At 46.2% G+C, this 24,409-nt stretch overlaps 1 protein-coding gene across 3 annotated transcripts in view; it reads right to left on the bottom strand.

Moving 5' to 3' along the window:
* The window catches only part of Trpm6 (transient receptor potential cation channel subfamily M member 6), a 141,673-nt gene extending 117,557 nt beyond the window's left edge, over positions 1 to 24,116 (bottom strand). Inside the window, exons 1-4 of one of the 3 annotated variants that reach the window (XR_010047855.1) lie at positions 23,943 to 24,116; positions 6,077 to 6,156; positions 3,918 to 3,956; positions 1,683 to 1,860 (exon numbers count right to left, since the gene is read on the bottom strand). Coding sequence is in view for 2 of the 3 variants with exons in the window: in XM_063249709.1 (XP_063105779.1) it covers positions 1,683 to 1,860; positions 3,918 to 3,956; positions 6,077 to 6,156; positions 23,943 to 23,987 (342 nt within the window). In the remaining variant the exon portion in view is untranslated. The remainder of the gene's footprint in view (positions 1 to 1,682; positions 1,861 to 3,917; positions 3,957 to 6,076; positions 6,157 to 23,942) is intronic. The other 2 variants (XM_063249709.1, XM_063249708.1) reach the window with 2 other exon arrangements.
* Positions 24,117 to 24,409: the final 293 nt, after the last annotated feature.

Below are 24,409 nucleotides of genomic sequence, written 5' to 3'. Positions count from 1 at the left end.
GTGTAGACTGGTGCAGCCACTGTGGAAATCAATATGAAGATTCCTCAAAAAACTAGGATTGGAAGTTCCATTCAATCCAGTTATTCCCCTCCCGGGTATTTTCCCAGAAAAATTGAAAAGGTCATGTCATAGTGATATATGTGCACCAATGTTCACAGCAGCGCGATTTGTAATAGCTAAATCTTGGAAACAATCAAAATGCCCATTAACCTCAGAGCAGATGAAAAAGATGTGGTATTTTTATACAATGGAATATTACACAGCTATAAAGGATGACCTTGAGGCTTTTATAGGTAAATGGAGGCAACTTGAGTCTATCTTCATAAGTGAAATAAATCACACTCATATTTCTAAATATCATATTGTCTTTCTAGTATAAAAATAATCATAAAAACTAAAAGAGTAATACAATCCAAAATGTATAATAGAGATTGCAATAGTGAAAGGGAAAGAAAGTGCTCTAAAGGCTGTAACTGTATATATATTTCAGTGTGCAAGATAGATAATCATATTACTAAGTTTTTGTTAGTTTATCAAACATAATAGTTTGTACTGTCATTATTTGTCTGTCCACTTTTTATGCTTTGATTTTGTAACAAAATTTTTTAAACAACTACTTCTAAGATAACAATATATAATTTATTCACTAGTGATTTCTTACTGTTATTTTTTAAAATTCTATATTATTTCTACTCTTTTTCCTGTTTTGCTTTTTTCTCTAAATAAAAACATTTAAAAAATAAATAAATTGATTGCCTCAGGTATTTTATCACAATGACAAAAAGAAGACTCATACACTATGCAAATCACAGGCAAAATTACCCTATTAAGGCTCAGAGAAAAGTTAGCTGGGAAAGCCCAAGTATTAGCATTCAGGGGTTCCATACCCTTACTCAGAGGTCCTCCTAAGAACTCAGGTGAGAGCCTGGGGATATAGCTCAGTGGCATAAGTGCCTACCTGGAGAGTGCAAGGTCCTAAGTTCAATTCCCTATACAAAAAAAAAAAAAAAAGAACTCAGAACTCAGGAGAGCTGAACAGCACCAAGTTACTGGAAACCTCTATGGTTAGTCCTCAGTCAAAACCTGTGCTATGGTTTGGGTCTTAAATGTTGCCCCAAAAGCTCAGGTGTTAAAACCTTGGTCACACCATGATCACACCATGGGGGGTCTTGAAAAGGGAAGTTTCGGTCCCTGAGATTGTGATCGGTCTCCTTTTTCACACCTGGCTATGAAGAGCATGGTTTGCAGCTCTGTGTGCCTGCATGCTAACTTCCTGTAGACCTGCAGCAATGGGGACAGGCCTGGTCTGAAACCTCTCAAACGCAAGCCCAGGCAGACTTCTCCCCAGACACTTGCTGCAGTAACAGCAAGCTGGCCAGCACGGCCCTCTCCTGAGGAGTAAAGGTACCACCTTCCTGCAGTAACAGCTCACTGCTGTTAGCTGGTAGCTGCCTCGTAGACCAGAGGGCATAAAAGCCTGCTGAAGGAAAGAAATCAATCCAGTAAGAGCAAGACGTGCGCACCTGAAATGCATCAGAAGAGAGGATCGGGCCAGTTCTGATGAGATCACTCTCATGGGTCTTTTCTGCAATCAAGCAAGGTCACCTGATGGTCTACACTTGGAGATATACCTCTGGCCCCTCTATTCAAAGCCAGCAGAACAACGTGGATTATTAACAAACCTTGGAGTGGTAGGTGTGCTCTCCGTCTTGGAAATTAATAGTACCAAAGGCATCCGTAGGGCTTTTCACCGTGTGTTTTTCAACAGACCACTGTTCATTTTCATTATCCTTGGCAGTGGAGAAGGTCCAGTTGTAACTTATCCCATGATGGTCTTGAACCAATCGGCCACAGTAGCATCTAAATCCAGGAAAACAAACTTCAGACCTCAAAGAGATCCACTGCGTCTACATTTTCCTAGAGTGACATACCGATGTTGTAATTCGAAAGCTTGCATTGGCTCCGTATACTGTAGGTCCACATTTACAGTTCCAGGTACTTGGGATGGGGGGAGGATCACAGGTTCAAGACCAGTCTGAGCAAACTAGCAAGACCCTGCCCCAAAATCAAAAATAAAAAAGGTTGGGGATGTAGTTAATTAGTAGAACATTTGCCTCCCTGCATGTGGCTCTGGGCTCAATCCCAGCAAAGAAAAAGAAAACCTCACAGTAAGATTTATATTAGATCGAACAGTAGATTATCCTCTGTTATCTTCTGGAAAGATCCTAATTGGCTTTTTCCCCCCTGGGTTAGGCAGAAGAATTATGTGGAGTATGTTTAAAAAATTACTAAAAGTCTATTGTACATGCATATTCATAGAAACATCATTTATAATTGCTATGGGCAGAAGAAATCCAAATGTGCATCTATGGATTCTTGGATAAATAAAACGTGAGATATATATATAACGGAATGTGCTTAAGTTTTAGAAAGGAAAGAAATCATGACATGTGACAACACAGGTGAACTTTGAGGTGTGAAGAACAAGGGACGCTCTCTGTGCAGCTACAGAAGGAGCTCCTGCGTCCACAGTTAAGGAGCACAAGGAATTCACCATGGCGCGCTTGGCGTATTCTCTGCTAGGACCTCAAGGTCTACGCAAAACAAATGGCCTGAGAAAAAGTAAAATATGTATTTCACTTTGGTTTATGTGAACTGAAAACTCTGCGAGGGATCCCAGAACTCTAATTAAATAGCAGACAGGATGCATCAAAGAAGGGGGATGGGTGGCCTCCTCCCCACCAAGAGTGGCCAGGAGATTTTCCCTGTGGCATTCTGCATTTCACGTCTTTTGATATCTATGCTCTAAACCATGTGAAAATTTAAAATGCATCCATAAGTTTTAATTTAGCAAATAGAAATGCAAATTCTAACCTTTCTTCAAGAAAGCCAAATAAACTGTTTTAAATTTATCATTTATACACCCAAACTTATTGGCCAGCATTCCAGAAAAAATACTGCTATCAAATTCTGGAATTTTGTGTGCCGCTCACAAAAAGCTTGTTGAAAAAAACTGAAATTAGTGCAGGATTACAGAATAAACCCTTAATTACTGATACCAAGCCACCTGGGAAGCATTTCATGAATGTAGGGCTGATGACATCAATGTTTCTCTTGGGTACAATCAAAAAAGGGACATAATCCTTCACAAAATGTATCAGCAGCCTAAGTACAATGACCACAACCACCAACAGCTAACAGACTCTTTCGAGATTACTGTTTCACAAATGCCTGAAATCACTGCATGTTTTTCTTCACTATTCTCAAAACTGAAAAAGGTAATTTTTTTTAAAAAAATATATTTAACATTGCTTCCATTCACAGTATAAAATATAAATTAGAATTAAGGAACTTTTATTTCCTTCCAATGACAAAAAAAGAAAGGCAAAACTAATTACTAACACTTAATGTAAAACATACATCACTGCTAATTTGTTTTGTGCTGCAGGTTTTAGTTTGATGTGCTACACAAATATTTTTGCACATAAATTTGCTATGTACACATATTATTTGCACTTCATTTTTGAACCACATTAAATTTTAAAATATATTAATAAATTTTAATTATGTTAAGATAACTAAAAAGCTATAAAACAAACACCATGCTGTGTATACAAAAAGCAGCTTCCTTTTTTCCAAATGCAATGTAAGAAAATGAAATGAATAGTAAAATAAAAATACAATGCTTTACAAGTGCTTCCACTGGCTGAAGCTCTTACCATTCGCATCTTTGGTTACTCAAGTATCTAAAGACATTCAATCATTCTTCCTCAAAAATAATCTTTTTTGTAAAACTTCCCTTGAATGGGCAATAGCATATGTCTTACGGTGAGTTCCATGCCCGACATGAAGACGCCATCCCATTGAGTTTTAAACACAACACCATAAAGTTAAAAAGAAGCTTATGTAAGTCTTACCTGATTAAGTTCTGGCACACTTGACAGCCTGGAGCACATCTAAAATTAAGAAAATAGGTGTTTGTTCATTTACTGATATATTCGAAAATTGCATCATAGCTGCTGCAGTAAAATTATCTGTTTATGTGGTAACTAATCTTCAGTGATCTGGAAATCAGGATTTGCTGAGCATTCCCATGTAACATTTTCAGTACGTCATTTACTACAAATAATTATACTGCAGCAGCTACGATGTACTTAATGAAACACGGAGTCTGAAACAGAATACCTGGGTTTTTAATCTCACTGATTTAGCAGCTCCTCTCAGCATCAGTTTTCACATTTGACAATAATATCTGCCCACAAAATGATTAAAAGGCTTATCTGGGTCTGGGCATGGGGGCACATGCCTGTAATCCTAGCACTCGAGAGGCTGAGGCAGGAGGATTACTTAGAGTTCAAGTGAGATCAGACTGGGTTATGTAATGAATTCAAGGCCTGGATGAACTGCATAGCAAAATTATGCCTCAAAAAGATAAGAAAAAAAGAAGGAAAAGGTGTTATAATCAAGTCCATCAGATTGCTTATTAGGATCTTAAAAGGGAATCAATAATGGAAATGAAAATTTTATTGAAGTTTAAAATAGTGAAACACCTCTATTTTCCTCTCTACTATAATGAGGAAAACCATAAAAAGCTATAATTTCAAGAACCTTACTGGAATTCCATAAAGAGTAATATAGGAAGAATGGCCATTATCATCCATGAGCTTTTTATAACTCAGCAAAAAGAGGGACCCCTTTTTTCTCCACAGAATGTAGCAGGCTTTGGGCCATTTGTGACATTAGGATCACAGATCTTCCTTCTTCTTGTTTTTGGTGCCTGACCTCAAGCCCAGGGCTTCACAGGAGCAAACCATGTGCTCTACCACGAGTCATCCCAGCCCGCAGGTATTTGTGGGTTCTGCTATTCTATGGGTTAATAACAGACTTGGTAATTTCATTGCTTTTCCATGGGGTTCAAGGTAATTGTGAAGATGATTTTCCATCTACAGAGGTAACACGAGCCACTTGGAACAATCTACTTTCCCCTGCAGCCACCATCTCCTGATGAGACACCATAAAAGATGAAGGGGAGAACAAGGTTACCCTGGCCTTCCACAGCGCTGGCACACAGGTAAAATGAGAATTTCCAATCGCAGGGCTTAGACACCATAAACTGAAGCAGCGTGGGACTGGTCAATGTTTAACACAGGCAAAGAGCCCTCGTTGGTCATCCTCAAAAACTAGAATCTCAAGAACCTCACCACTCCAACCGCCCTAAGCACACAGTTAGGATTCCTAAGCTTTCAATAGGTTGCAGGATGGCCTTTTAATTCTCCCCCCAGGGCAGTGATATCCAATCTTAATTTCATGGAACTGAGTACCCAGGGAATTTTCCATAGCCCTTTCTTCCTCTCTCTCTCCTGGCCTGCTGTGTTGAACTTTGTTCTACAAGTAGAGTTTCCAAAGCACTATCAAGAGCTCAGGGAAGTCAAACTCACACCATCCCATTCCCCTTCTCATCCTCCACTCCAGCGAAAAGCCCCAGAGAGGAACCTGCAGCTAAAACCACACATTTGTACAGTCTGAGCTCTGCGGTCTGGACTGGCCTGCATGGACACTGTCTTCCATAGATAGTGGAGCTAGGGACAAGGACATTTCCAGTATTTGGGATATTCAAAGCCAGATATGAGACACTGCTGATTCGGACTTTGCAGAAGGAATGCATTGTTTTCCTAAAACATCTATTGAGGCAGAGGATCATGGGAAGGAAGGAAATCTACTACTGTGGTGGCAGCGAGGTCAGCAGGTTTAGCGGCTTTATTCTGCACTGATTCGGTAAACAGATGTTTATCAGGGCCCAATTAGGACAGCACTGAGCTAACACAGGCGCTGACTGTCGCGTAGGAACCATGGCTAAAGTTACAACATTGACAAGCACCCCTTTCCATACCCGATTGTCTACAATCACCATGTTATACTTTTATAAAATGAAGGAAGAAAAAACCCTCTCATCGGGATTAACAAATAGTAACCCTAGAGAAACTATCAAAGGTTCTAGACAAATCGTATCTCTAATTTCCTACAAACAGCCCTCTAAGTAGTACTGCTTTTATAAAAAGGTAATTAAAAATGTTACCTGTGGGGGTCTTTGGAACTGGGGATGACCTTGCTACATTCTCTCTTGTTGAACACTCCTTCAATCCAGGATTTCTGGGACTGAACAGAAAGTGTCATTATTTTCTAAGAGAAAAAGCAACGTAACCAGCAGCCCAGGCAGGCCACAGGTATCATGGGTGCTCATTAAAATGCGAAGACTAGCGCAAAACAAACTCACATGTGATTGGTGAGGTCCCAGTACAAACAGTCTTCTCTTAAGACCTACTAAACGTCACCTTTGTGTCTTGCAACATAATCTTACAACACAAATATCCAGCTCTCAAAACTAGGACCTTCCACTCAGGAATCCCAGTTTGGCTCAGATTTCACAGGAAGCTGGGGAGAGTGTCAGAGGACAGATGCCACAATGAAAGAGGTGACACCGAGTCGTAAGCACGGCTTACCCCTGGCAATGTTGCCACACGTGGCATGGCCTGTAACTGCCCCTGAATCCACACAGGACATCGGGATTCACTCTTCCCAATACAATTGATTCCATTCCTCCAAAGACAAGCCGTAGCCAGCCTCCCCTAACACTGTATTAGGATCTGGAGACACAGGACAGGGACCCTGCTTGGGGTCTGCTCAAGCAGTTCTGGAAGTCCGCCTTTCGTGCGCATGTCTTTAGCTGCACTGTCGGCCTCAATGTCCTGAGCTGATCCATGATGTTTACCTCTCAGGGTCACTCTGACTTCAAGGAGAGCCAGAAGTCACCTGCGGGCTGGGGACTGAGGTGTGAAAACGGTGGGGTGTTTGCAGGAACACGCCTTCCTGGGGATAGCAGTCAGCAGCAGCATTCACCACAGTTCTTTATCACATTTCATAAAAACACTCAGAGAGGGGGACTTCCAGAGAAAGTGGTGAGGGCAAAGGCATAAGTGGGCTCAGAGGGAAGAGGAGCTTTTTTATTTTGAGGAGGAGCATTTCAAGGGATATGAGCAGCTCTGTGTCTTTTGCTGCAGTAAACCTTTTAAATGTAAACATTCCCCATCTCTCAGTCACACCTGAGACACAAAAGGGAGGTCAGCCAGACTCCCCACTGGCACAGGAAACCCCTACTCTTTTCCTAACCCCAAAGGAAATGTGGGGGCCAGGAGCCAGGTGTTGGTATAGGTTCGCAGTATCTTCAAGGCATCCTCAAGGTTCTGGGGTGTGGTGGTAAAAATGAGGCAATCATGAGATCCCTTACCTGCTTCAGCAGACTCTGTGCCATACACACCAACCCCAACCCTACTGGCAGGACCCAGGAGAGCCAGAGCCAGCGCTTGTTAAGCAAGGGGATGGTAGGGACTGATCAACTGGGTTTTGTGCGTTTGCCACATATCTGCAAATAAGGAAACTTCCCAAAAGAGACAGACTAGAGTTGTCTTAAATCCTCCTCCCCTCTTATTTCTTTTACCTGGATCAACAAGTGTTTTTCTGTATCACAAGGCATTCAATAAGTTGGCAAAACACTAAAAACATTAACTTGGAAAAATCTAAAGTCCTGAAATGTAAAATAAGCCAATTGAACAGCAAATTCAGAATCTGTTTATTATAATAAGAAATGACACCAAAAAGAAAGGAAGAAAGGAAAGAAAGAAAGAAAGAAAGAAAGAAAGAAAAAAGAAAAGAAGGAAAGAAAAAAGATAATGGTGCATGACTGCAGCCAAGTCAACAGAGAACCAACGCTTCAGCTGGTGCTGACTTGATGGCCCACAGTGGCCGGGGCTGTGCACCCACAGTGCCAGCTTTTCCCCCTGCAGTGGACACTGCACCCTCTGCTGCTGGCCTGCCAGTCTTCCTGCACGGGATGTTTCCACCATTGTCACTCGGGGGAGGGAAAGATAGACGAGAAATAATGTCCACTCAGTGTGCCTCACCTTATAACATAATCGTATTTTATATCCAGTGCTGGTCCTGGGGCGAAGCTGGGGAATCGCACAGCGATGTCCACACGCAGCTGGCACAAAGCAGTCGTCTCCCTGAGCAGCAGATCGCTACCCTCTGTGCGGATGCGGCTCTCGAGCACGCAAGGCAACGGCTCTGCCGCTGAGCTACACCCACTGGCCCACTGGGAGCAAAGCTCTCCTAGGTTTAAAGGCTACAGATCTTAGTGGGAAAATCCAGAGGGAAAGTCTGAGAGGCGTTCAGCAGTGCTCAAAAACTGATTCTTTGTTTTAACATTTGCAAGCCTGAGTGATGGAGGGTAAAGGGTATCCAAGGTAACAACTTGCTTGTTTTCTGTTGAAAACTAGTTTGTACTTTGAAAATCCGCTAACACCTTACCAGTGAATGAGTGATTGGCCCTGTCTTACACATCCCAGCACTAATGATGCTTAATGGCCTTCACTGGGTATCTTTACCTACTGACCTCATTGCATTCTGCTTCTCAATAGGGGCATTATGGGCTGGGGGCATAGCTCCGTGGTATAGCCTTGCACAGAGAAGCCATTGGCTTATTTAGCTTGCACGATGCAACTGCAGAGAAGCACCAGAATGAATCGAAGGACGAGGCAGTTTTTCCAGAGAGCAGAGCTCCTCCCTGGGGCAAGGGTCCCCTGGCACTGCATGCATGAGCAATCTGCATGCATGAACTGGGGGCATGAACACACCCTGGGCTTAGAGAAGCCAGCTCCCTTGGAAGAGTGAGTCCAGGGCCTGGATGTTATCTAACACTGCGGGAACATCTCCTCTCAGCCCCTGGATCCAAACAGAACAGCCCTAGAGAAACAGCATCAAAGCCAAAGTATCAGAAAATTAAGGGCCAACATGACCATGAAGCACGTGCACAGATTTTCCACCGAATGCTCTTTCCAGGAGACAGCATTTAGCAACAGCCCCAGGAAGAAGAACCCAGAGAGCTGAGTGTGCAGGTGCGCGCCTGTGAGCCCAGCACTCTAGCCTGGGAGGCTGAGGTAGGAGGATCTCAAGCATAGACACAGCCTGGACAACAGCGACTTAGGGAGTCCCTGACCCAAGGAAAAAAGAAAGAAAAAGTAGCCTGCAGAGGTAGCTCAGCTCCCTTCAGTTCTCAGTGGGAGAGGGAGAGGAGAGGACAGAAGCAGGGAGGAAGACTCATCTACGACATTATTCTTTTTGTTTTTTCGCTGCTAGTAAAACAGCACTACGTTGCTAGTAGTAATTTTTTTGTAACATCTCTAAAATTAGGACATGGACTAAATAACTTAATTTGCTCAAAATGTCACTTTGCTTCTGTGTATAAGAAGTTTTACTCTTTTCCTACACCATTTTCTTTGGCAAAAGCATTTGCAACCTCAGGATAAATCTCCAGCTCCTATAAACTCTGAGTAAGACATTCCAGAACTCTCCATAGACCAACTGGGGATCCGGGAACTCAGCAGTGACCCTCCCAGGAGAGTGTGTCCCAGAGGTGGACAGTGACGTCCCATCACACCTTCCTTCCTCTCTTTGTAAACCTAGTTGCCAAACCCAGTAGTGTAAGGGACCCAAGTTCTCCCCGGTGGCTGCCCAGGCTCCTGGGGAGGGAGACGTGCAAATCAAACACTTATAACTTCCAGTCCTGTTCAATCATTTTCATATGCATAGATGAGGAAATAGAAGTTTGGTTTTCTCAGTTTGGTCCTCTACAACTACTCCTAGATAACAATATGCAGAGGTTGAACAAACTTCAGGCTATTTGTTGGATTACTGTGCTGAGCCCTCTTCAATTTCCAGGTGCCAAATCACCCACAGGCTCCTTATCTACACACAGGTGGTCTCTGACTATGCTCTGGGTGTCTTATTAAATAATCCCAAATGTTATCAGGCCTACATGGACACAGAGTCTAACAAACATTTTCTTGGGGTTATTGCTGGAACTATACTTCCAAATAACTGACTATGAGGAAATTTATCCTCTTCTGAAACCACAAAGCCAGTATTATGGAAATGCAGGTGGAATGTCATCTCTGACCCCCTCGGGCAGCTTTGTGGAGCCAGAGGGACTGTCTTGTTTCCCTCAGTAGAGCACAGCAGGCACAACAGATGCTCACAGGGCTGCGTCTTTAAACTTAGTGGTGACACACACGCATTTTAACCTAGATGAATTTGAAATCTCTGCTATCGAGACCAAGGAAAAGAACTAGAAGTGGGACAGAAAGGGAATCAATGTTTGAAAGTGTGGAGATGCTCTTGTTTCTCCACACGTCATTTGAATCTTTCAACCTTTTTCAGAAGCCTGGACAATTTCACAGCCGCTCCACACTCAGGGGTGGCACATGTTCAATGCTGCACTTCTCACACTTGGGGGCTTTCAAAGAGGCCCCACTTACAAGGGACCCCCAAAAAAGCTTCTTCTGATTTATGTCTATCAGTATTTGCCATTTTAGAAATGAAACCTGAGCCAGGCATGGTGGTGTATTTCTGTAATCCCAGCATTCAGGAGGCTGAAGCAGGAGGATCACCATGAGTTTGAGGCCAGTCTGGGCTACACAGTGAGACCCTGTCTCAAAACACACACACACACACACACACACACACACACACACACACAGTAAAACAGACTTTTTAAAACTGAGATTTTTTAAAAAGGGTTTATTTGTAAGTTAATTTTTAACAATAATTAAGGGGCTGAAAATTTAGCTCAGCAGCATAAGCACTTGCCTTGCAAGTGCGTGGTTTTAAGTTCGATCCCCAGTACCAATAAAAATAAATAAATTATAATTAGGATAATTATAATCCTAGCACTCAGAGGGCTGAGGCTGGAAAATTACAAATTTGAGGCCAGCCTGAGCTACATAGTGAGTTTCAGTCTTGTAAAAAGGCAAAAAATAAATAAGATAAAAATTAACCTAAAACACGTATCATTTTTTATGGTACTAGCATTAAAGTAGAGTCTTTCAATGAACTACATGTCCAGCCTGCTCTCTGTATATTTTTTGTTCTTTTTTTTCTTTTAGAGACAGGGTCTCACTAAGTTCCTATACTGCCCAGGCTGGGCACAAACTTGCTATCATCCTACTCAGCCTCCCAGAGTAGTGGAATTATAGGCATGTATCACCATACCTGGCTTACCATAAAATGTTTTAAAGAAAACTTTTCCAAAAAAGTTTTTAAGAAGATTAGTTTACACTTTTGCAAATTTCTTTCACACTTGTTGTACAGCAGCTATATGTTTTTATTTGCTGCCACATTTAATCTGTAGCGGTGAGTGGTTTTGGGTTTTTTGTTTGTGTTTTTTGGTTGAAATATATATAACTGGCCTCATGAAGACAAATCGTTAGAAAAGCAAAGAGTACTTTATTCACCTCTCGTAAGTAATCATGGATTCATCAGAATATAACCTTGGGGAAGTACATTTGTAAGATAACAAGGTCAAAGGACAAATGATGTCTCAGAAGCTCTATAAATGTAATTTTGACTTCCAAGACCTTTGGGAAGGAGGGGCTCCACCAGGAATCCTCCACCGACCACACACAGCCAGGGCCAGGTGAGAGAAAGAACTCGGAGGCCCAGTTCATCTCCACTCACACACACACACACACACACACACACACACACACAGCTCACCTGCCTGTGCCCTTCATCTCGCTCACTGAGCAGATCCCAGCATCCCAAGACCCCCTGATTAATCTGGCGTTCAACTGATAAAGTTCCAACACAGCAGTTAGAGATGAAATCTTCCTGGACAGAAACCACGTTATAGACAAGGAAGGGACTTTTCTAGGATAATTCTGAGCCTGTCCCCTGTCTAGCCTGACAGCTGACTTCTGTGTTTGCCACACCCACCCTTTCAGGATGTCACTAAAATGACCTCCAGGTGACCTTGGAAAGTACGTGGCAGGTGGACCACTTTACAACATAAGTAGGAGGCTCTAGACCAGTTTATCCACCCCTTCTTTAAAACACTGACACCTCCAAGGAGAAGGGCTGTATTCATTCATTTAGAAAATATTTAGACAAGTCATATTCTAATAAAAATAAATGTCAGGTGTGGTAGCACACACCTGTAAGTCAAGCACTCTGGAGGCTGAGACAGCAGGATCATTCCAAGTTCGAAGCCAATCTGAGCTACGTAGTGGGTTCAGAACCAGCCTGAACTACATAGTAAGACCTTGTCTCAGAAACAGTAAAGGTTGAAGGTGTAGCTCCGAGGTAGAGCACTTGTCTGGCATGTGCAGACTCCTCAGTTCAATCTCCAGCACTGTAAGCAAATCAGTAAAGTCCCAAACACTAGCACCAAAGTGGAAGCACTCGTGTTTACAGGCAGGTATCAGAGAAAGTCAATGCCAAATGGTACCAGCACAGGCCCTAGAGCTGCGGCAGATGCAGAAATCCCCTGTGCAGGGTGACGGATCCATGCAGAGCTGTGCACAGCCGAAGACACAGAATTAGAGAAATCCTTGGAAGACGACAAGGGTTGAGATGAGGTGGAGGAATTCCCCGTTAGCTAGAAATACTGAGATTTTGGCTGGAGAATTCAAATCTATCCATGATAACGTGGCAAACGATGACCAAAGTCATGCTGCCATCTAAGAGCAGAGAACAGAGAAGAAGAAACGGCCAAGCACTTTTGAAAATGTCCAAGTTTTGAAGCAGAAAAGAAAGAGGTCCAGGGCTAAACAATGTTGTTTTTAACCGTGATAAACTGATCTAGGGCAGAGAGGTTCCCTTCTTTAGTAAAAATGCATGCATACTTATAGAACCAGGAAATTTTAAAATTCTAAAAGAATAACTTGGTGACAACAGCCTGCACACTGCAGCACAGTTGCTCGGGGCATCTTGCTCCACACCTACGAGTGACAGAGCGCACAAGATGCTCTCCTAGTGAAAGAGTCCCCAGTGCCCGACAGAGGGGTGCAACAGAGAGTCCCACCAGACACCCACAAGGACGCCGCACTCCTGAGACAAGGGAGCCAGGATTTCACTAATAACCACATTCAAAAATGTACTCCTGGGATACAAGGGTCTGCAGGCTCCACCCCAAGGGAATGAGAAGTGGGGGTAAAGAATCAAAATGAGTGTAATTGGGGATCACAGGGCTTTAGATAAATCAGAGGAACAGTAAAGGAAAACAAGAACAGAGAAAAAGCAAAGCAAATTTGCTTTCTCCCCAGCCTGTAGAGATCACTACCTGTAAAATGGAGATAGCTCACCCTTCCTGGGTGAATGACCCCAGGGCTGTCAGAGTAAGGATAATTACAGTAAGGTCAAGTAAATCTCCTACAATTGCATTGCATAACTACAACACAGCAATCAACAAATAGGCACTTGTAATGTTTTCACTGTAATGATATTGCACTTCGTTCTTCTATTCGAAACCTTTGTTCGATCTAGAATATGCTAAACCAGGAGAATGGTATCTATAAAGAGCCAGGTGTGAGGGCACACCACTAAAACCCCAGTCCTCAGGAGGCTGAGGGAGAACAATTGCCATGTATTCAAGGCCAAGCTGAGCTACATAGTGAGATCCTGTGTCCAAAAACACAAAAACAAACAAACGAGCAAATAACTAGAAACAAAAAACTTCATTGCCAGAAGACTAACCTTCTTGCTTATCTACAACGGCTTTGATGTTCAGACTTGTTAAAGTATGTTCGGCAGCCAGAAGCTCTGACACAAGCTGATAATCCTAGCTCTCTGGGAGGCCGAGACAGGAGGATACCAAATCTGAACAGAGTGGACAACTGATCAGCCTAACAAGATCCCTCTCAAAATAGAAAAGGCGGGAGGGGCTGGAGATACAGCTCATTGTGAAGGTCGTGGGTTCCATGCCCAGGTCAATGGATCCATCAATCAATCAGTATCTACAGCAGAACTTTGAAAACATGTGAATATGGATTATCAGTAAAGCTAGCCAACAAAAAGAATGCTGTAGATATAAATCAGACACAGGTTAAATGTCATGTGATTTCCCCTTTGTGAGAAAAGCGTGGTGGGCAAAGGGCCAGGAAGAGGGAGGACGGGAAGGGAGAGGTGGGCGTTCCTGGACCGGCAGGGAATGACAAAGGAGGCGAGGGAGGACGAGTGGCCTGAAAAACACTAAGACATCCGGCACAGGGACCAACTCCCCACCATGACCGTGCTCACTAGGTATTGCAAGCATGAATTAACAAAAACAATGCTCTGGGTTTTTTATTGCACATCCCGGGAAGTGGTGCAAGCTTGGAGGGAGGGAGGGGGCAGGGAGAGGAAGAGGAGCAGAGAGAGGGGCTGGCGACTCCTTTCCTTCCCCGGCCAGGCAGGCTGCGGTCCTGGAGCCGCGGGGTCTCTCTCGGTATTTTCAGCCTAGAGCCGCGGTGAACCCCCCCCCCCCATAACATCTGCACGCATCAGTTAGCAGAAAGCAGTAAACTGCTGTGGGTTCTTACTTTCGGAAAACCGACCGGGCCTTCTAAAGAACAATAGAAACCGGCCCAAGAGGCTGAGGTCACTGCGTTCCACCGGAGGAGCTGGAAAAAGGGAACCCCTGCCTTGCTCATGGGGGGGGGGGGGGCGGCCTCAGGCCACCCGGCTGGGCCCCGGGGCCCGGGAAGAGCGGCAGCAGCCCAAGCAGCACCAGCGCCCCGCCCCCTCCCGGCACAGGCCCCGCCCCCTCCCCAGTCCTGCCCTCACTGCCCACTGCCTTGGGTGGGGGATCGCTCCGATCTTCTCTAAGCACCTGTGTTCTCCTTACCAGGTCTGACAACAAAAATGTCCTGGGCTGACTTCTTCGTCCCACTATCATTTCACCCACAAAGATCAGGGAGTGTGGACCGAGGGGAGCAGGACATGAGAAGGGGCGTGGGAGGACACAGGATGGAGAAGAGACACGCAGAGACTCCCCCAAGACGCATGCGGTGACCGTGCATCACACACGTGCACTGAAGATACAACAGAAACCACACTCTTTTTCCCCCAGGGCTGGAGGCTCCTCACCCTGGGACAGGACCACAGACCGCAGCCTTTTTTGATCTCAGCCCTGGCTGGCCTGTAACTCACAGCGATCCTCCTGCCTCAACCTCCCGAGTGCTGGGATTACAGGCCTGCGCCACCACGCCTGGCCAAAGGGTCATTTGGATTCCTTCTCGTCCTTATTTGCCATTCAGTCAACCTCCAGAATCACCGATTCTACCTCCGGGCTCTCTTTCCCCTCTGTGCCATCCCCGTTTCAGGGCCACTGCCCCAGCTAAGGATGCCTTCCCCTCTCGGCCTCCATCAACCCTCCGCCCTTTCTACTTGCACCTTGGGTTTTGTCTTCCTCAGTGTGTTCTCTGCCCCAAAACCATAATCTCTCACAGCCAGAGAAAGAGCAGCCGCTCCCACTGGCCACCTCCCAGTGGTCCTGCTCCTCCTGATAAATCCCACAGCCCTTCGGAAGGTCCAAAGTCTGCACCCGGCATCCCGGAGTTCCCTCTCTGGTCTCGGCTCTGGCTCCTCCTGACTCGGTCTCCCCCTCACTCGCTCTCTGCAGTGGGGTCTCTGGACGCACTTTCGGGGACAGCTCTCCAATTTGGGCCCAGGCTCTTTGTTCTCCTCCTTTCCAGGCCAACACAGACCCCACGTCTTCTGGAAACCACACTAGAAACTCTCAAAATGGAATCAGATCCTCCTTCCATGCACCCACTCTGTCCCCCGCACCAACCCCATCTGTGCATTCATAGCCTGGGATTCACCACACTGCCACTGAAGACCTCATAGTGTTCCCATGTATAAAGGGCTTGCAGGCATGCATTATACCAGTCTGTCTATCTGTCTGTCTGTCTCTTTCTTTCTTTCTTCCCTTCTTTCCTTCCTTCTTTTTTATTTTTTTTTTTTTTTATTCAGGCTCTCACTATATAGCCTAGGCTGACCTCAAACTCACAGTGATCCTCCTGCCTCAGCCTCAAGCCTTAGGATTAAAAGCATGCCCACCACATCCCACCAAAAAGTTTAATTTCTATTATAATCTTTAAATTTTTAAACTTAATTTAACATCAGAACCTTTGTGCTGTTAATCCATCGTGCTGGTGCTGGGTTTGGTGACACACGCCTATAACTGAGGTCAACCTGGGATACAGAGTAAGTCCAAAGCCAGACTGGACTACAAAGTGAGACCTTGTCCCAAAATTTTTTTTAAAAAACCTTTAATATTTCCTGTATAACTTAAAGATTTAGGTTAGGGCCTCAAATATATTTTTATTCAGAAAAACAAATTCACATCCAAAAATTCTCCTAAAATTCTAGGGGGTAAAAGATGCTTTAGCAGGATGAGGATTGGCCCAGGAAGTAGAGACTCAGATGCCTGTCAGTGTGATGCCGAGAATCCCATAAGTAATACAGGCCTGGTGGTACATGCCTATAATCCCAGCATTCAGGAGGCTGAGGCAAGAGGATTGCTGAGTTTATGGCCAACTCAAACTACTCAGTGAGAACCTGTCTCAAAGAGTAACAGAGGCTGGCAGATAGGAGACGTCATTTGCTAGGTTTAAGCGCCCCGGCTTGCATTCTTGCTATTACACTCCCCGTTCAAGGCTCCGGCAGTGTAGTGAAGGGACTCACTATACTTTTATAGTCATTCCAGAAATACACCCGCCACACGGCGAGAGGCCAACCTGTGTGACAGATGTCACTTTCAATCAGCTTCGATGATGAAGACATCTCTACTGTACTTTGCTTTCTCCTGATCTTATAAAGAGGAAAGGAAATAAAAATGTCTCCATAAGGAAAAGACCTCAGAAATGACCCAAAAGAACAAATATAGAAGAGGGATTAACATTTTGTGGCTGTATTATAAGAAGGAGTATTTTACCATAGCCATCTCTAAGTATAAACCCAGGCTATAAAAAAATAAAATAACCTAAAAGATCGCACCATCACTGCTGTAGGTCAAAGAACAAAGCTGATGAAACCCAGGGGTTCCAGGATCTGTCAGGAACTGCCCAGACACTTGGGCCTCCTGCAGATCTACAGCTCGGTGGTGGGTGGCTGAGCCAGGTATTGCCAGGGAGCCCCCATTCCTGCCTAAAACGTCTCTGAGTAAAGGGCTGCTCCAGGAATACTTTCTGTCTCCAGAAGTGGCCCTGAGGCAGTCACACTGGAACCGAGGGGCTCCCCTTCTGTTCCCTGCAAGAATTCACATCCATTTGACAGAGTCAGGGCAACTCACAGTTCCCACCTAGATTGCCTTTTCCAAGGCTGGCCTGAAAATCTAAGCTGATTTTAGAAAGATTTTAAATGTTAAGATTCTGCATGTTCAGAGCAGAATATAGCAGTTTGCACCTGCTAGTGAGGCTGAGGCAGGAGTACTGCATGACCTTGGAGGTTGAGGCCAGGCTGGTCAACACAGAAAGACCTAGTCTTCTTTGTTTTGCATTGTTTTGGGTCTCTGCACTGAGAGACATCCCCAGGCTCCCTCCCACACCCTTTTTTTTTGAGACAGAATCTCACTAAATTCTTCAGGTGGGATGCAAAACACCACCCTCCTGTCTCAGCCTCCCCAGAAAGCTGAGTTGACAGGTGTGCAACATCACACGTGGCTTTTTCTTTCTTTCTTTCTTTTTAAGAAAAGAAAAAGGGAATGCATTATAGATACCTTTTGTGTATTAATCCCAAAGTATCCACTTGTCTAAACTGAAGCCAAACAGCAAAACCACCTGCTGTGAAGACTTGAGTTCCTCTATCCCAGATAAGAACCAAGATTAGAGCTTGCTTTGCTTTGTTCTAAATCCTTCTCAGGCCAACAATGGCCAAGGCAGAGACACAAGCCAAGTACCCTTTAGACTTCAGTTCTTCTGGGAATGACATTGTCTTTCTGTGAGATTACAACATTCAATTGACAAACACTCTCTGCCTTTTGAAAGATCAGCAGAGTATGTCTATGTTCTCTAGGAACACAGACCTTGTCATACTGCAAGCCAGCGAGCTGGGAGCTCATGCCAGCAGCCTGCATTCCTGTGCACCATCTTAATACATACCACTCTGTTCAGTAACTGCCTTCATCTGCCCAACAGGGTACTGATTCTTAGCAAGGTCAAGATGACAGTTGGTAGAAGGTACATTCAGATTCTCATGAAGACATCTTACAGCTTGTGCTCATAGATTGTCCTTACCCCACAGCTCTCCCCACCTGTCCCTCTTATGTATAATCAGCACAAATTTAATGTGCACAATGTGTGCTTTCTTCTCTGTTTTTTTCTTTTCTTTCTTTCTTTTTTTTTAAAAGGTCTTGCTCTGTAGCCCAGGCTGGCCTCAAACCCGTGGCAATCCTCCTGCCTCAGCCTCCCAGGTGCTGGGATGGTGGGTGCACATCACTGCGCCCAACTCCTTCTCCAAATCTTCATTATAAAAGTGCTCTTGGCTCTTGGCTTTATAGGCGTACCCCCAAGCGCTTTCTAGCCTTGCTCTGGTAGCTATAGAATTTGTGCCAGGGCTGGGTCCTTTTCTGGTGAGCATCTGTAAACCCTTCAACACACCCTTTATTTCCGAACACTGTTTGTCTTGAAAATCTTGGTTTAAAAATAGTTTTAGGGTTGGCAACTGTTTTTGCTAAATATATGACTGTCACGTTAATCCTGGGAGACCCCTGATACACACTTTTCTTTTCTTTTCTTTTTTTTTTTTTTTTTTTTTGTCTTTTTCAGACAGGGTCTCTCTATGCAGTTCGGGCAGGCCTTGAGCTCACTTTGTAGCCCAGGCTGGTCTCAAACTTGCAAGGATCCTCTTGCTTCAACCTCCCAAATGCTGGGATTACGGGCATGAGCCACCACTGCCTCAACCTCCCAAATGCTGGGATTACAGGTGTGAGCCACCACGCCCGGCAGATACATAGTCTTGATGGAGATCAAGCATCTAAAATGCCTAGAAAAGCTCCTGCCATGTAGCATGTCCCAAGTGAAAGTCCTGAGCCCTGCAGAGAAGTCCACGCTGACTGCACACCACACTGGCGAAGGCGTCAGTGTGTACATTCCAAGAGACAGTCTCAAGAACTGCCGCGAAAAGAAAAGTTAGGCAGAACATCTGAATGGGCAGCTCTCCAAAGATACACAAACGGCCAGTAGGCCCATGCAAGGGTGCTCGAAGCCATCAGACTTTAGGGAAGGTAGGCCAGGGATTTAGCTCAGAGGCTCAAGCACTTGCCTAGCAAGTGCAAGGTCATGAGTTCGATCCCTAGTACCAAAAAAAAAAAAAATCACACAATGTGCCCCTTTTGGGATTTCTGCTAGGTCTGTTCACCAGGACGGCTATCACCAAAAATCCAAACGACACAGAAGGTGGAAGGAAATTGGAATTATTGCAGATTGTTGGTAGGGAAATAAAACAGACAACTGCTTTGGAAAAAAAGCCTACAGCTTCCTCAAAACTCTAAATACAGTGGTTTCAATGGCACATGCCTATAACCCCAGCTATTCAGGAGGCTAAGTTAGAAGGATTGCAAGATCAAAGCCAGCCTGTGCAAATTGCTGAAACTCTGTCTCAAAATAAAAACACAGACAGCAGGAATGTAGATCAGTCCCATAGCACTTGCTTACACGTACAAGGCTCTCGTGCTGAAGCCCCAGAGCTGTAAAAACACACAAGAAAATCGAAACACAGATTTCTTATTTGACCCGGCAATTCCCCTAGTAAGTGTAAACTCAAGAGAAATGAAAGCACATATCCACACAAAACATGTACTCAAATCATCCCAAAAGTAGAAACAACCCAAACTTTCATCAACTGAATAATGGACAAATTAATCATGACACAGCCATGCAAGTAAATATTATTTAACAATTCAGAAGTATCCAAATACGTGGCAGTGTGAACGAACCTTGAAAACATTATGCTAAGTACAATAAGCCAGTCACAAGGCGCGGCATTACTCTATAAAATACCCAGAATAGTGATTGCCAGCAAGCTGCAGATAGAGGGGACCAGGCAGTGGTAGCTAAGGAAAGTGCGATTCCTTCTGGGAATGGAAAATGTTTAAAAACCATGGTAACTGGGTGTGGTGGTGCACGCCTGTAATCCTAGTACTTGAGAGGCTGAGGCAGGAGGATCATCACCAGGAGTTCCAGGCCACCCTGGGTTACATAATGAGTCCAAGGCCAGCTTGAACTGCACAGTGCGACCCTGCCCTCCCAGAGCATGGCCCCAGTGACCTGTCTCCTCCAGCCAACGCCTTCCTCCTCACAGCAGGCTCATCTGTGACCACTGGGGAGGAGGGAGGAGGGTCAGTCCATGGGGAAGTATGGGGCCCCTGAGAGCTCAGCACCTCCCAAAAGCCCAAACTGCGTATGCAGGTAGGATCTGGGGGGAATATTTCAGATCTTAATCATCATATTTAAGAAAGAATCTATAGTGTCTGCATTATCCTTAAGAAATGGAAGAAAGAAGTGAAGGAAAGAAGGCAGGGAGTGAGGGAAGAAGGAAGAGAAGAGGAAGGGAGAGGTGAGAAGGGGAAAGAGGGAAGGGGAAGGGGGAGGAGGGAAAGGCGGGGCACTGGCCAGCGCGGAGACTGAGAGCAGGCAGACAGCCAGCCTTCACCCCTCACCCGACCCTCCTGGCAAGCCGGGCTTGCCCTGGGACACTTGACACTCACCGCCCCATCAGCTCCTCAGCAGATCTCTGACTCAAAGCCTAGTGCCAGTCACAGAGGGCAGTGGCCTGAAAACCTAACCGCTCAGGCGCAGAGGAGACACCTGGTGCCCTGAGGCCCAGGACGTTACCAGCGGGACTCTGATGAGGACTCTGGGCTCCTTCTATTCTTCTCCTCTCTTTGAATATTTCCAAAGACACCATCATTCCCATATCCTTGCTCTTTTCTTTTTTTTAAATCTCAAATGAGGGAATTCAGAAGAAAGAGACAAACACAATGCGCTCTCCAAACACAGAGTGACTTTTAGCCTCTAATGTAGGCACACATAGAAGCTTTGCAAGCACAGACTTCTCTTTGGTTTCCTGGACCATCTGAGAAGCTTCTCCCGGTCCAGATGCTAGGGAAGATGCGGAGAATCTAAACCAGAGCACAGCACATGCAGGGAAAGAACCCACAAGGCAGTGTGTTTCCTCCACGGTGTGCTGCAGAAAGTGCAAGTTTGTGGCTAAGGCAAACGTCCTTCCCAGGGCTGGGGTGTCCGCTCAGGTGAGAAAGACAAGGCCTTGCAAAGTATCAGAAAGAAAGGAAGAAAGAAAGAAAAAAAGAAGGAAAGAAAGAAAGAAAGAAAGAAAGAAAGAAAGAAAGAAAGAAAGAAAGAAAAGAAAGAAAGAAAGAAAGAAAAGACCATTTATTTAAGAAGCTTGCAGCCAGGTTGGTGGTGCTCGGTGCCTATAATCTCAGCATTGTGAATCAGCTTGGGAAGAGACTGTCTCAAAATAAAAAATAAAAAAGGTGGGGGATGTAGCTCTTGGGTTCATCCAATAACACATACAGAGAGAGATAGACAGACAGATACCTCCTAGTTCACAAAAGGTCAAGGGAAGAATTTCAGTTGCCAGGCATCCTAAAGGAGCAGTGGGGGAATTAAGAGCACCCCAATTCGACAGGGTAAGCTCGGGATTCCAACATGCAGCAGGACCCCACTGAAGGCCATCTGCTGCCCCCGGGCCCTCAGACTGCTAGAGTAGACCCAGGGCCCACAAGAGGCTACGACCATTGTGCATTGGGCTACAAGCCCACGGCAGCAAGGCCTGGCCCCTCCTCACACCCAAGTCCACCTCCAGAAGTGCTCTCCGAGGCCAGCAAACCCACTGCCTCTCCCTGAGTGGCACTCTGAAGAGTCTGTAAATAACGCAAGAATTCCATGCCAAGACAGGGAAATGCCAGCACTCATGCAGAGCAAGGCAGAGCAAAGCAGCTCCACTCCACGCAGGGAAACCCAGAGAAAACTCTGCGCCAAATCCTGCAGAAGAAACTTGGGGGTGGAGGGAGCCTCCACGGCCACACCCCGGGAAATCGGTGGATTCCAGCAGAGCTTTACTCCCCAGCTGAAAGCAGATTCAACCACTCTATTCAGAGGCGGAAAAATCCTCTCACAAAAGAGTTTGTGTGACAGTTTTCCTTGTCTGCTGCCCCCTACATCTTGGAGAACTGAACCGGGGGACTTCACGCTGAGTCCATCTCCAGCCTTCCTTCCTTCCTAGCTTGCTTTCCTTTCTTTCTTCCTTCTTTCCTTTGTTTGCTTATCTTGAGTTAGGTCTTGTTAACTGTTAAACTGCCTGGACTGCGATAAAACTTGCATCCTCCAGTCTCAGTTTCTCAGTCTGAGATGAAGCAATCTTAACCCTTCAACCAGGCCAGCAGGTTTTAGGTTAATTTTACCACAATTAAAAGCAAAAAAAAAAAAAAAAATCAAGCTGGGTGTGGTGGAACACACTTGTAACCCCACCGCTCCACCCCAAAAGAAGAAACCAAGTGTGTTCACTCTATCGGGCAAATTTTTCCTCCTGCAAATGGTGCAGCTCAAGGCTGGAGCTTGGGGATCACACGCCAGGCCCTGGCTTTCATCCTGAGCAAACACAAAAAACAGCGAAACCCTGACCCTCCACACACACTAAACAGCTTCCCTTCCCTGTCCCCTTGACCCAGGCAACAGCCTTTTTGTTTCTATGGATTTGGCTTCTTTAGACAGCTTCAAAGAGGAATCACACCATGCTTGTCTTTTTGTGACTGTTTTGTCACCTAGCATCCTGTCCTCCAGGGTCACCCACTCAGTAGCACCTGTCAAAAGTCCCTTCCTAATATTCATATTATAAGGCAAAGTTATATTAATGTTCGTACGTCACATTTAGTTTATGTATTCAGAAAATCTGTTTCTGGCCCTCAGGGATATGAGTCTAATGGTACACAAGCCAACGGGCATCAACTTTATACCAGGAAACATAGAGAAGCCTGGGGGTACACTGTTTGTGCTCCAGGAAAGAAACGGCAAGTGGACCAAGCTAAAGCTGGGTCCACCTCCATCAAAATGTGTCTTGCTGTGGCTTTCCATCTCAACCATCAAAGTCTGTCCCTGTGGCTTCTGAAGCCAGAGGGGGCGCCCTCGGAATTCCTGGAGGCGGGGGGAGAAGATACTGTGCCCCTTGATCGCTCCGCACAGGTGAGCTCAGTGTCCAGGAAAGCGCTGTGTACACGGACACGGAGGAAGAGCTCCAGGATGTGTCTCAAGTGAAAACCAGTGCATACATTAAAACCACATTATCCACGTGTGTGGATAAAAACACGCCTACATCATATGCTCATCTCAGACGGCCCCAGCCCCAGTGGGAAACAGAAATAACCAGATCCTTAGCGTCCAGGTCAGGTTCCAGGCTCCCAAGACACCTAATATTTTATCAGTCTCGGAAGAGTCCACGGCAGAAGGCAAAACAGCACATCAAAGTCACTCTCAGCCTGGTAGCTAGGCGGGAGTCACTGCTCCCCTAGGACAAGTGATCATGATGCGGTGTGTGGCTAGCACAGCCCCGACCTCCGGCTCGGAAGGCACTGACCTGGTTCACATCCCACGTCTGCTTTCTTCCCTCCGCTTCATTTTCCTACTCGTAAACCGAAGTGAAGAAGCTCGGGGCTTGCGGGTGATGCTAAGCGCACGCGGAGCCTCCAGTTGAATATTCAGTCTGTAAACAGTGCTCCCTATCTCTCCAAGTAGGGAAGAGCCACGCACACCCTGCGCGCCGGCTGGAGCGCGAACCCCGCTCCCGGACTCGTGCAGGCCAGGCTACAGCGCGGGGCTGCCAGGAACCCGGACCCGCATGGGTCCCCGCGTCCCCCACCGCCGGGTCCCTGGGCGCGCGCCCCCACGGCGCCGGGAGCCCGCGTGGTGCCGGGACGCAGGGACTCCGCTGTGCGGCCGGCGCGGAGCGGACGGAGCCGGCGCAGGGAGAGCCAAGGCCCCGCGCTCGTCCTCGGACTGCAGCGGCCCCGCGCCCGCCACCCCCTCCCCGGATCCCCCGCGGCGGCTCCGCACCTCCGAGCCCCTGGCGGCGGCGGCGGCGGCCCCCGGCGCGTTCATCCCGGCCCGGCCGACTGCGGGGCCGCCTGGCTTCTGACCGCGCGGCGGGGAAGTCCGGACTCCACCTCCGCACGCCGCCTTTTACAGCCCTGTGGCTCTGCCTCAGCGCCTCCCGGCAGGCGCCTCCCGCGGGGAAGGAAGGCGGCCATCCCGGCCCCTGCTTCGCCCCATGGGGTGCTGGTCACCTCGGGACAGCGGGGCGCGGCCCCTGACAGCGCAGCTGGGGCTGCCTTGACCTAACCTGTGCCACGCCCTCCGTGCCTCAGTTTACCCACCTGTGCAGTGAGACTATCGGCGAAAAAACCAGCTCCCGCGGGGAGGTGACAGGAAATAAAGGAAATCACTTATTTTGCTGCATGTGTAAAGGGCTATCCGTACACAGATTTGCTGCTGTTGTGTTGTTTTGTTTGAGGCAGGGTCTC

The sequence above is a fragment of the Cavia porcellus genome, unplaced genomic scaffold (genome assembly GCF_034190915.1).
Source record: "Cavia porcellus strain 051 isolate PalLab524CR breed Dunkin Hartley unplaced genomic scaffold, mCavPor4.1 scaffold_1, whole genome shotgun sequence".
In the NCBI taxonomy this organism is placed as follows: Eukaryota; Metazoa; Chordata; class Mammalia; order Rodentia; family Caviidae; genus Cavia; species Cavia porcellus.
The sequence above is the reverse complement of the archived record's forward strand: the minus strand, read 5'-3'. Positions and strand labels throughout refer to the sequence as shown.